The following is a 13677-nucleotide window of genomic DNA, read 5'->3' as shown; positions in this document are numbered from 1 at the left end:
AATATTATATAAATATAATCCGTGAGTTGACTACCACAACTTCAGCTTTCCTCTGCGGCTCAGGCTTGGGGAGAACTCAACTTTTGACCTCAGGAGTTTCAGACAACCTCTTTGATATAAATATTTTAGATCTATCTTTCAAAGTAAACGCTGGAAAAACATTCACATGGAAGTTTTTTGGTCGTCCTACATCTTTTCACACACCTCTGGCCGAGCTCTTCTTCACCTCTGTTTCTAATTCCATAACTAGCCATTGCCAGAGTCTACAAAGGAACATGGGAAGTGCTCCATGTAGTTTGCCTCCTCCTCAAAAGCTGCTGTGCCTATAAATAATACCCAGATATTGGGGAACTTGTCAATACAGAAGCATCAGAACAGCCAAAGGAGTTTCATAATGTAGTCCCTATGATGCTCCCCTCCCCAAAATGACTGGAGCAGATAGAACTAGATTTATATAAAGATAAAACTTATTTATTTCTTATATGTCTCACACCCCACTCCATCCCGTGTCCATTTCTGACCAACAGAGTCCACTCACTCTTGCCTAAAGCAAGAGCACTGATAGAAATCAGAGGGAGTTTGGACATTGTTTAAAAGAATAAAAGGAGATTGGAAAACTATATTGAATTGTGGAAGTGGGTAGCACATGGGTGGAAGAAGCACCCACTCTGCTGAGCTATACTTACTGCCACCTTTGTTATCTTTTCCCTAGGGAGTTGGTGTAAGATGAAAAAGAATGGTTCATTAATCTTCAGAATACCCTTTACAAAGCACATATTATTATGTCATTTGACAGTTGCTGACTCAGTTCCAGAAATTTAGTGACTTGCTTGTATTATATAATGCTGGAAATAAAATACAGAATTTCTGGTTTTCTATTTCTTACTACCTTTCATTATTTGCAAAAAGAAGTCCTTGTAAAAATATTTGTTTTTCAAACATTAAGGGAAAGACATTCAGATAATATTTATTATTCCCTTTTCTGCTCAGCATCTCCCTATTCTGTTATCGTTTCCTATGCCTTTCCTCTCAATTCAGTTTGACAAACATGAATTCTTTTTGTTTTCTGTAGGTAGGAGTTTTAGTTTGGTCAGCACTACCCTTCCATATCTGTGGTGTTTGACAACTACGTTTCCAACCATCTACTTGCTATTATTAATAAGTGGAAAGATCTTCATAAAATATCCTGCCATAGACCAACATACACACACTCCTGCTTTTTGAGAAACCATTAAGAAGGAAATCAGATTATTTGGAGGCAAATCCTCTATCCATGCTGGGGTGAATGTGAATGATGTCCTCTTTTTTATCTTACTGAATAACAATTTCCTTTCCTTCTGAAAAATCTATGCAGTAATCTCTTCTGGGAGCTTCTGGGTCCCAGACCCCTAACTACTGTGAAATATTGAAATTACAGTGGGAATTCCATGTGGGCGCCAGATTATAGCAGGAAATTGGAATGGGATCTCTAAGACAGAGTCTATTTATGAGCTGTAATCATTTAGCCCCAGACCTCAACAGAGGGAGAGGTGGAAGAAGGGTTCTATTGGTGGGTGCCTGCCTAAAGATGCATCTGTGTGTTTTGACTGCACTACGGAGATTGCCTTCCCTCAAAGCTCTCTGGCACAACGCTTTGAAATACTTAATACTACTCTCTGCTTTCTAAGATCCGTAGACATACAAAATACAAAACACGCCACAGAATCTTCCATGTTTTTTGAGCTACCATAATCACAACCCTAACATGCAAGCTCTATAGAGACACTTCAGTTTATTTGCTCTTAAACAACAAGTGGTCATGCAGGCTATGCTTGAAACTATACAGTAGCGGGAAATTCACTCTGTGAAAGCAACATTTCATTTTGGGAAGGCCAAATAAATTTGGGATGCTTCACTGTGTATTGAGCAAAAATTAATCTCCTTAATATCTTCTACTCATCAGCCTTAGTTCTACCTTCTGAGGTCAAACTGAATAAGTCTAATCACTTGTCAAATACAGAACCTATTTTTTTTTCATTTTTCATTTTCTTAAAAATATTTTTTTCCATGTTTACATGATTCATTTTCTTTCTCTGCCCTCTTTCCTCCCCCTCCCAGAGCCAACAAATAATTCTACTGGGTTATACAAAAGTTTTCCCTTGATACCTATTACCATATTATTTATTTTTGCAATAGAATACTCTTTTAAAACCAAAATCCCAAATCGTATACTCATATATACAAGTGATAAGTCATATGTATTTCTTCTGCATTTCTACTCCCACAGTTCTTTCTCTGGATATGAATAGCATTCTTTCTCCCTGGGGATTGTCCTGGATCATTGCATTTGCTACTAGTAGTAAAGTCCATTCCATTGGATTATTCCACAATGTTTCACTTTCTGTGTACCATGTTCTCTTGGTTCTGCTCATTTCACTCTGCATCAGCTCATGGAAAGAATCTATATATTTTAGATATTAATTTAAAATATCTTTTATGTCCCTTATCCCCAAACCCCGAGTCTTTTCTCTAGTTCCTTCAAACAATCTTCACTTGCACTTTTTAGTTCCCGTTTTCTCCGTCACCTTCCTCTGAACCTGGCAATATCCTTCCTAAAATGTGGCATTTAGAAATAGGTAAAATACTCCTGGTTTATTATGATCAGGTCAGAGTACAATGGAACTCTTACCTCCTTTCTGGGACTATTCTTATACTAATCCAACCTATGCTCGTATTTATCTTCCTTTTTTGATTTATTTATTGGGGGAAGGGGTGCTACCATATCAAACTGCTAGTTCAGTTTGAGTTTACGGTCCACTAGGACTCCTAAGAATGCTCTCTAACCTTTACCTCTCTTTCTGGATCTATGTTAGTGCCTGGCACAAAGTCTGTGCTTTTAATAAATGCTTATTGGTTATTGATTAATACAGCTAAGATCACAGTTGCTTTTGGAGCTTCCAATCAAACTGCTGGCTTCATTTGAACTTACAATCCATTAAGACTCCTATCCATACCCTCCTCATCTTGTACTTGAACATTTGGTTTACTATATACAAAATGCAGGCATTTACATTTCACCTATCAGATTCAGCCTTATTGTTCTGGCCATCAAAATCCTTCTGCTTGGCATTCTAGATTGTCATTCAGTACATTGTACCTTTCGATATATCATTCAGAACTCCACATCCTTCGTCCAGCATTGTCCAGTTCTGGGCCCACAATCTGCCCCTTCCAATTCCAATAGCAAGATCAGTAAGAATTTGGATATTGTGGGGAAGAGCAGACAATGGCTGTCCTCTGTAGGGAAATGAGGAAGGAGCTCCTCTTCTATCCCCCAAAAGCACCTTCGCTGGCATAAAGACTAGAATATATGGTGAAACTAAATGATGCTTTATTATGTGTAAATAAATAATAAAATAGTGTAAACATTAATGTATAAATAAGATTTGAATTTTTTTAATTTTAAACATGTAATAAATAAAATATTATTATCACTGGTTGACTGAAAAATGGCCAAACCAATTCTAGTTGCACCACTAATCATCTTTTTTTTTTTTTTAAGTATTTTTAAAAGTATTTCATTACCTCCATTATGTCTTGCAATGTACCCAAGGGCCCAAGCTGATGCTTCCTTTACTCCTGGGTCAAAATCTTCTAAGCATACAACCAGCGTATCCAATGCTCCACAATCAACTATTGCTTGAGCTAACTGAGGGGAATGTTTGCCAACAGCTCTTAGCACAAATGCCGCTGCTTTCTTGTAGAAACGCTAAGGGAATGGAAATAAATAAACATGTATATTTTATTAGGATCTCACATTGAGACAAATAAAAATAAAATCATGAATTTATGCTCCAATCCTACCAATAGAAGTAGCATAATTTTAATACTATAGTTTTCCAGCTAAAGCTAGCCTTAGTCCAAAACCAAACTAAGAAAAATGTAAGTTTTTCTTATTGGGTTTTATTGTTTTAATATTTTTAATATTAATATGTTAATAATATTATTATCTTATAAGTTTGTGTTTTATTCTTTGCAAATTAATTGTGACATAAGATGTATTTCCAATATTTTAATAAAAAAGATTACATTTATCAGAAGAATATAAGAAGAAACAAAGAGACTGCTTACATGTACAGATAAACTATTTTCACTGATGTTATTGGGTTCAATTTACTTGGCCTCAGTCTCCCTAGATATAATAAGCCTTTCACTGGTATCACACTAATCTTCCTGGTGCTCTCACATGACTTGAAAAAAAATAATCATCTTTCAGGTATTCATGTCAACATGAACAACCAAATAAATGTAAGACAAAACACAGTGCAATACAGTGAAACACACCCTGGGTTTGGATTCAGAGAACCTACTTTCAGGTCTTAGTTCTTGTAATTTACAACCTATGTAACCTTGGGCGAGGCACTTAAGTTCTTCCAGCCTCAGTTTACTTTTCTGTAAAGTCAGGGGGTTTGGTTCAATAACCTCTAAGTCTCCTCACAGCAATCAATTAATCCTCTGAAGTTTACAGCCCCACTTTAAACCTTTAAAACTATTTTGAACCTTTTACAATCAAATTGCTTAAAGAATGAGATTCAACTATTATTTTCCTTTGCTAATAATGGTAGGGGGAAGGGGTTTACAAAGAAAGAAAAAGATATCCAAATGATTTAAATTAAGCTTTTTTTAAAAAATAGTCCTGCCTTTTCTTTTATGACTTGGTATCTATTGCTATTTTCTTTTCTTGATTAAAGTATCCTTCAACTGAGAAAATACAAAATAGAACAAGCCAGAAAAACACTTAAACATTTCATTAAAAAGTAAAAACTCAGAGAAAATAATATTTAATTAGAAAATAATACTTGGTATCATAAAAAATAGTGACAATAATGATGTTTTAATTATTTCTTATGAAGATGAATTACAACCTTATTTTAAATTCAAAATTTCTATAATTTGTATAATGGCTAAATGTTTTTAAGATGTCTAAAAATACTCCCATTTTCCTAGGTAAGAATGCTAAAATTGAATTTACCTAAAAACTATAGATATGAAATTTAAAATTTTAAATGTGGATATTACAAATATCTTGATACACATTGGTAACCAAAAAAAAAATTAACCAAAATATTTTGATATGTTTTAGAGAGTGATGGCATTAATAATTGGATTTTGCATATCAATTCCCTACATGATTATGTTTAATGATATTAATTTATAATAATAACAAATAGCAAAATAAATTAAATTTGAGGTGTACTTGGTATAGGTAGGAGAAATCTTACTGATTTATTAGTAGAAAACATACTCAGGGCATTATTTTTTTAAGCTTTAAATAGAACATTGCTCAGTTTCTACCGACTTGCAAAGTGAGAATTGAAGATACATTTCATAGTATGAGAATAAGTTCATTTGATTGCAGTGCTCATATCCTGCAGCTAACAGTTTTTTTGAACAGAGGAGCACATGATTATACTTGAAATGCCCATATGGCTGCTGATTCTCCTTTTCATTTCTTTTTCCTTCCCGACATTCTCAATTTTCATTTTAGCCCCTTTTACACTGAATTTCCCTCTGAAATAGAACCAGGGGACACCAAACCTTAGAAAGAGTCCCTCAGCCCATTTAAGAAATGCTATAGGGTCTGAACAAAATGTAAGATGGTATTTGCGTTTTTCATTTCTTTCTGACCTTTCTCCCCTTTCTTCTGGCCTTGGCAAATTTTGAGGATACGAGAACCAATATAGTAAGCAAAACCTCCTTAGTCCTTTCTCTCCCCTCTATGGGGAAATTAAGAGAGGTGAAGCAACCTTTAGGGATCTTCTCATCTGTGTTGAGAAGGCATGTTTCATTGAAACCATTTCAGATAAATGAAGACCAACTCTTTAAAATAACTGGAGAAAAAGATTCCTTGGCTTCTATAATCTTGCTTGAGAGTACTATAACAAGCAGAGCCTTGGGAAAGCTCTCCACTGCTATTTGAACCAAGCTAGGAATTCACAGTGATCCAGAGATGCAAAGAAGGAAGATAGATAGGATAAAGAGGTGGTACTGTTATCTAATCCTCTATTTTAAGCCTGGGACTCTCTTCTAAACTATCAGCAACTAAACCTACATTGTTACCAGTGAAGGATGGGCTAGAAGAAGGCTGCCTGTTTATGTATGACAGACACCCTCTTTCCCTCACTTTGTGCACATGTGACCACCATTCTGTGATATCTTCTCCTTTCTGGCTGCCTCTTTCCCCCTACACTTTGATGACCCTGATGGTCACTTATCCCAGGCTGAACATTCACCAGGCACACCACGTGATCACTCCAGGACTTCTAATGCCCTCGGAAGAGTCAAAATAATTTTTTCCCTGCTTACACTCAGGAAGTCCTACTTCACTAACTTCCTACAGCAATTTAAAACCATTTCCTCACAACACTCAATGGTAATGGAGAAAAAGGACTCCCCCCCCCTCCAGCTGATGACCCTTCCTATGCTTAAAGACAATTACTAACAGTATAGAGAAGAGAAGGCTAAGTGGTGGTGACCTAAGAATGAGAATACCCTACAACTTTCATCAATTCATTTTCCATATGCACTTGGGTCCTCACCCTCTGTGAAGAGGACCTGGATAATCCAATACCCAGTGACCTTAACATATGTAGACATTGCTTATTTTAACAGTAACAGTCCTTACATTCTGTTCAGCCAACGAATAAACGAGCTGTGGAAGAATGTCTCCCTTTACGACAGCTTCTGCCAAGTCATCGTTATAATTAGCCAGTCTCCCAAGGGCCAGGGCAGCAGTCTGCTGAATAGTTGGGACAACATCCAAGAGAAGCGGCCTCAGCAATGACATTACACCTGAGTAACATTGGGAAGGGAGGGAATGAAAGTTCACGTCAGCAAAAAATTCATCTTTTTTATGTGTCATCTAGAAATATGAAAATACACCTCTTGTTGGCAGAAAGAAGGAGGGGAGAATTCCCAAGTATCTACTTGGGGGGGGGGGGGGGAAATGGCTGTTTTCAAACTTCTAGTTAGCCATATCTTAGTAAAATTATAACCTCGGTATAAAAAACTGAAACAAAGCTTCCTGCCCATCCTTTCCAAGCCCTAACTGTCTCTCAGAGCCCAGACCAAATCCTGCCTCACTGTCCCTCCCCAACCCACCAAACTTTAAAGGTCCACTATAGTAGACTTCATGCTATCTGTATGATCATGGTAAAGTCATTTCCTCCCTGAGTCTCAGTATCCTTATCTGTAAAAATAGTGAGAATAGCATTTGTTCTACCTACTTCACATGTTGTTATGAGAGAAATGCCTTGAAAACTTAGATGGTTGTATAAATAGAAGTCACTACTCCAACTCACACTGATCAGTATCTGCCCTGATTTTCTACAACACTCATGGTCTATACCACACAATTAGATCCTAATTATATACTTACTGATATTTGTACTCTAATTGTCTTGTCTGTTAGCATAATTTTTTTTCAAACAGATTTTAATATCCTTCTGGGGGGAAAAAAGGTCTTATTTTGTATTCCACATAGCACCTAGGATAATGCTGGGGACATACTATGCATTCAATAAATATTTAATTAATTGGTGTAAACCAATGTATGCTGCTTTGGGGAAGAAAGGAACCTGGGAAATTATTAATTAACATTTTGTCATTACAGTATTTTTCAGCTACATATATTAGCTTGTCTTCTCAACATTTTTGCAAATAGGTTGTAATTATCTTTGTTCATGAAGAATTCTATTTCCATTGATTACACCGGCATCCTCTCAACTTCAATTCATTACACTCTGATGCAAATATTACATATGAAACCTGCTGTGTTGCAAGGTACTATTCCTAGGTCCTAAGAAATAAAAATGAAATATGACATAAATTCTCCCTTGAGGAATACACAATTGGATGTGGGATGAGGATTAGGCACATTCAGGAATAATCACAGCACAATGCAGATGTAAGAAGTTCAAAATGATGTCCAAACAAAAGGCTATGGGAAAAATTTGAAGAGAGGTCACAGCCTCCTAAACAGACCAGAAAAAGGTCAATGGAGAACATGACTCCTAACTTAGGTCTTAAGTGAGGGAGAAGTTTTAAAAAGAGGAAATGATGGCAAGACTATTCCATGTGTGTCCAAGCAAAAAGAGAACTACTGCTCAGATTCATGTTTGTATGTGATGAGACACTTCCCTTGTCTACTATTCTCATGATTTCTATTTATTTCACTATTTTATGAAATTAATCCTTCACGTGGTTTTTTTTTTTTTTTGTCTTGTTCCTCTTACTTATATCCCGGTGCGAAAGTGGTCGCCATTTTCAGAATGACCTCTCTGTTCCAAAATCATGACTGTCTCCACAGTCACAAGGAAATCACAGTAGCAAGATGTCAATGCTTTGGAGTAAATCTGTCACCTCTTCTAGAATATCAGCTCAAAATGTATGCCATACTTCCATTTCATTTTCATACATGAAGGGTTACGTATTTGTTGCATAACACAATTCACAATAACTAGAACATAACTTTAGATCTCATTGTATGTCATATGTAGGTGAAGTCTTCCTACTAACATAGGAATAAACTTTAGAAGCCAATTCGTTCAGTTTTCAAATAAGGAAATTAAGGCCAAGAGTAAGAGAATGACGGGCTCATGACAAGACAGCTAACGGTAGAGTAGGAATGCAAACCCAGGTCTAAGTTCAAGTATGAATTCACTATTATATGTCTGCCTTATATTGTAAATTTAAATTCTCCAAAGTTGAAAAATCTGAAGTCAATTACAAAAACAATATTAATTTGCTTTGATTAAAATATAATAAATAGATAATCACATATAATTAGATTATGTTAATAAAATACAAATTTAGTAATCATAATCATAAGAACCTTAATTCTACTGCACAACACATAAGAACTTTAGGAGAGTATACCAAAGTTCATGAAATCTAATCCAAAAAATTAAAATACTGTTAACTGTTTAGCATATTTTGACACACCACAAATAACAACTAGCTAGTGTCCATCAAACTGTTTCAGCTAAGAAAACCATAAAACTATTATAAGACAGTATATATATATATATATATATGACAGTAACAATATGAAATCAATGTTAATTCTTATAATATTCTCCTGACTGTCCTAATACTTGCAATATAGATTTTTTTGATATATACATAGTCAAAAGATATACATCTCTCTATCTACATACATGACGAGATAGAGATAGATATATTTAGGGTCCTTTGGAACTTTTTATAATTATGGCAGGGCCTGTGATCTAATTGATAAAAAGAACTTTGAGTGAGAAAACATATCAGCAGGTTAGGAGAGGTCAACTATTTCTACCCTCAGAGATCTATGGGGTAACCCTGACAAGTTTTCTAATACTATCATACCCATCTGGGTTCTCTTCTGTGATTATTAATTAGCTATTCAGGGTTAATTAGTTCCTAGAAGCTTGCATATGTTAAAGTGGTGTAATGAAAAACAACTGATACAAAAACAATCTCCTCAAAGGTCTGGACACTGACAATTACACATGGGTGAGAAAGTAGACTCTAGCTTAGATAGCACTTTTTTCCAAGGGGGCAGTTACGTGCCAGTGAGTTCATCTTTGTGAATTCAAATTTGGCCTCAAATACTTCCTAGCTGTGTGACCATGGGCAAGTCATTTAACCCTGTTTGCCTCAGTTTGCTTCATCTATAAAAGGAGCTGGAGAAGGAAACGGCAAACCACTCTAGTATCTTTGCCAAGAAAGCCTCAGATAGGATCACAAAGAGCAAGACATGACTGAAAAAAATGACTGAACAGCAAATGTCCAAAGGGATAACAGCTCCTGTTTATTAGAAATCCTTTTCTCTCCTTGAAGAGCCCTCATTTTCTACTCAGATGTAGCACTCTGCTGGGCTCTGAGGGTCGGTGCCTTTGTAGAGTCCTAAGGCTGACTCTCCTTGATGGATTTACTCTGTCCTCCGTGTGTTTCTCAGTTCATGAACTACTTACCACCATTAGTTGCTAAAGGTACACTGATTCCAGTGGAAAGTTCAGATTTTCTGGCCTTTCTTCTAAATGTCTAAAATTGTTCTTTGAATAGACAGAAGGCAAGGAGATAGAGGGAAAGAGAACACAATCCTTTCCTTTTCCAAAGCACTTCCTTTCACTATCACTCAACCCATGCCTTGGAAGAATACTGAAATAATCAGACCCAGAAGTATATCTTGTTTTGTTTTATTTTTCAATGAAGTCCCAAATCCCCTGTGTCATGTCATCTCTTTTATCCGCTGATCAAGTTCCTTCCTCCTTTACACCAATTGATAGATGGAACCAGTAAGGAAGTCTAGTCCCTCTGAATCCTAAGTAAGGGTTTTCATCTCTCCCCTTATACATATACAGATTTTTCCAAAAGTCTTGGTTATTAAAACTTTTAAAATGCCCTTAAACTTTTGGAACATTATATTGTGTTAATGCCCTATTTATTTTGGATACCAGACTTTTTTCAGATATATTCAATGAAAATTATTCTCTCAGCTGAAAATTTCCCTTTATACTTGCTGCATTAAATGTGTTCACACAAAAGCTTCTCAATTTTGTATATTCAAAATTGCTCCTATTGTTTTATGATCACCTCTACTGTTTGGCTAAGAATTGCGGAACAATTCTCCTAATGATCTTCTCATTGATTTTATAACATTTCTTGTTTAGATTGTTTTTCCATTTGGAGCTTATCATATATGGTACATGGTGTAATATGCTGGTCTAACCCTATTTTTTGCAATATCAGTTCCAATTCTTATCAAATCTTATCAAATAATTAATGCTTTCTGCCAGTAGTTAATACTTTTGGATTTATTGAAAACTGTGGTCATTGATTTACATTATATCTAATTCCAGGGTAAGAAATTCCCAGCTGTTGAGGGAAGTTCTAGGGTAAGACTACACCTGATGAGGCACAATCTAGAAAGCCAAAAACCATAGGAGAAAATAAAAATCATGGAACAATTTGTATACCAAAGTTTCTTAATGTCAACTGAATAAATCCCACTTTTTCCTAATTCATATTCCAGAGATGCCTTAAAAACATTTAGAATCAGATGACTTTCAATTCTATTGATATTTATAATCATGCCCATTAATATTTAATAACTAATCATACAGAGGATTAAACTATTGTTTAATAACTAGGAGTAATCTCCATCTATTTCTATATTATAACACAACTTCTAAATAAATAAACTTCCAGATTTTTCCATCAAATGCTTTATAATAATGTATGTTTTTCTTAATGGGAATACTGCTCAAAGAAAGCTGAACCCCAAATAATTGAAAAGCCCGAGAAAGTCCTAGAGATGAGGCAAGGAAACAAGGAAACACACCTCTTTCCTCACAGTAGAGAAGTGAGGGATTAGTAGGACAGAATATTGCATTTGTTGTCACCTAAGATTTTTGCATCAGATAGTTTTGTTTACTATCTTTATCTTGCTGGAGGATACAATGGGTGTGGGTGAAAAGGGGAAGAATGACAATGATTTAAAGAAAAAAAGACAATAAAAGGATTTTTTTAAAACCCTCACCTTCCCTCTTGGAGTCAATACTTTGTATTGGCTCCTAGGCAGAAGAGTAGTAAGGCCTAGGCAATGGGGGTTAAGTGACTTGCCCAGGGTCACACAACTGGGAAATGTCTAAGGCCAGATTTGAACCTAGGACCTCTCATCTCTAGGCCTGGCTCTCAATCAGCTACCCAGCTGTCCCCATAAAAGGATTTTTTAAAGAAAAAATTTGAAGATTTAAAAATGAAACCATATTTATTTCTTAAAAAAAAAAAAAAACCGAAAGAAAAAAAACTTACCTTCTGTCTTAGAATCAATACCAAGAATAGGTTCCAAAGCAGAACAATGCTAAGGGCTAGGCAACTGGACTTGCCCCAAGGTCACATGGCTAGTGATATTTGAAATCAGATTTGAACCCAGGACTTCTCATCTCTATATCTGGCTCTCAATCCACTGAGCCACCTAGCTGCCCCTATTTGTCTATTCCTGTAGCCAGGGGACCCTTTGCATCAGCAGCAGCCTCTGCTCAAAAATCTCTTATTTCTATACCTTTCCATAAGCTATTATCTTTTCAAATCCAATAGCGTATCCTCTCCTGTTCAAAATTGTGGTACAATAGAAAGAGCATTGAATGAGGAATCAATAGACCTGAATTCTAATCCTATCTCTGCTACTTACTACTTATACAATTTCGGTGAGTCACTTAAAGAAGACCTAGATTTCCTAATGAGTTAATTGGGAATTAAAATCATAGCACTTCAGAGTTGCTACAGATCTCAATGGACCATCTAGTCTCATACCTGAAAATGAATTCCCTCACCAAAGCATTTAACAAATGTTCATCTAGACTTTGCTCAAAGATTTCCAATAAAGGAGAATCTACTCCCTAATGAGGGAATCCATTATTCTTTGAAATCACTTGTTATGAGTTGTTTCAAGCCTAAATTTATGTCAATGAAATTTCTACTCATTGCTTCTAGTTTTGCTCTCTGAGCCCAAACAGAAGAGCTTTAGTTTTTCTTCTAGACAACAACCCTTCAAATACTAGAAGAAAGCCATTATGCCTCCCTCCCCCATAAAATGACTATTCTCCAGGCTTAATATTCCCATTTCTTTCAAGTGATCCTCACATAGCATAAGACCCTGCTCATTCGGATTATCTTTTTCTGGACACTCTAGCTCATTTTCCTTCAAGGAACTGGTACTTCAAATTGACCATTGTTCAGAATTGTGATATGCATGAAAGGAGGAGTCAGTAGACCTGAATTCTAATCCTGCCTCTGCCACAAGTAGTAAATAACAGAATGAGGATTCAAATTCAGACACTGATGTCAAATGCACCCACCATGCTGCCTAGCTAACAGGGCCAAGCAGAGATTCCTGGGAAATGGTACTTCATTGGAGATTTTATTCCATGTTGATCTTGAACAATTATGATTACTCGTGGAGTCCAATAGCATAACTAACACTAAATCCACTATCCCAAGTAGCTGTGCTCTCATTTGGGCCACCTCTCACCATCCTTTAGATAAGAAGAGAATGAAAGATTTTATCAAATAAATGCTCAGTTAAAATCTATGCAAATTGCATGGCAGTATTCCCCTGAGCAGCTCTAACTTATGTCTGTTATCATTTTCCTATTCACCCGAGTTGCGATTGGATCCTTTTTTTGATTCTCCTCTTTTCTGTAAAATAGTTAAAGAAAATTCTTTGTCATTCTTAGCTTTCTTTTCCAGGCTTACCTCCTTCTGAGACTGAGCACTCCAGACACTATCCTGACAAGACCGTAATCATATGCCTAGCCCATGGAGTCCTTGTGAAGATCAAATGAGATAATGCAAGTGAAAGTGCATTGTAAACTGAAAGTCCCATATAGAAGGCAGATAGCATTATTCTTTTTTCCTGATTAATCAACACAAACAGCCTGAGGCTTCAACTTTCACTGGATTCCACAGCTCCACTTCCCACAGTGAATAAGAATGTATTACACAAGAAAAGAGAACAAATAAATTGAAGACAGGTGGGTAATTCAACAATATAAAATCCCTTCCATTATCCTTTTGGTCAATTAGCTATTTTTTTCTCATTCAAAAACATTGTTAACTTCTCTGAGGGCAAGAACTCTGCCTAGTATCTTGATG

General features: G+C 36.0%; 1 protein-coding gene across 1 annotated transcript in view; it reads right to left on the bottom strand.

Annotated features, from left to right (window-relative positions):
* The window catches only part of SPAG6 (sperm associated antigen 6), a 71826-nt gene that overhangs the window by 43157 nt on the left and 14992 nt on the right, over window positions 1-13677 (bottom strand). The window contains exons 3-4 of the mRNA XM_044678544.1: window positions 6665-6831; window positions 3565-3748 (exon numbers count right to left, since the gene is read on the bottom strand). Coding sequence (XP_044534479.1) covers window positions 3565-3748; window positions 6665-6831 — 351 coding nt within the window. The remainder of the gene's footprint in view (window positions 1-3564; window positions 3749-6664; window positions 6832-13677) is intronic.

The sequence above is a fragment of the Gracilinanus agilis genome, chromosome 5 (genome assembly GCF_016433145.1).
Source record: "Gracilinanus agilis isolate LMUSP501 chromosome 5, AgileGrace, whole genome shotgun sequence".
Classification (NCBI taxonomy): Eukaryota; Metazoa; Chordata; class Mammalia; order Didelphimorphia; family Didelphidae; genus Gracilinanus; species Gracilinanus agilis.
Note: the sequence above shows the minus strand (reverse complement) of the source record. Positions and strands in the feature narration are given on the sequence as shown.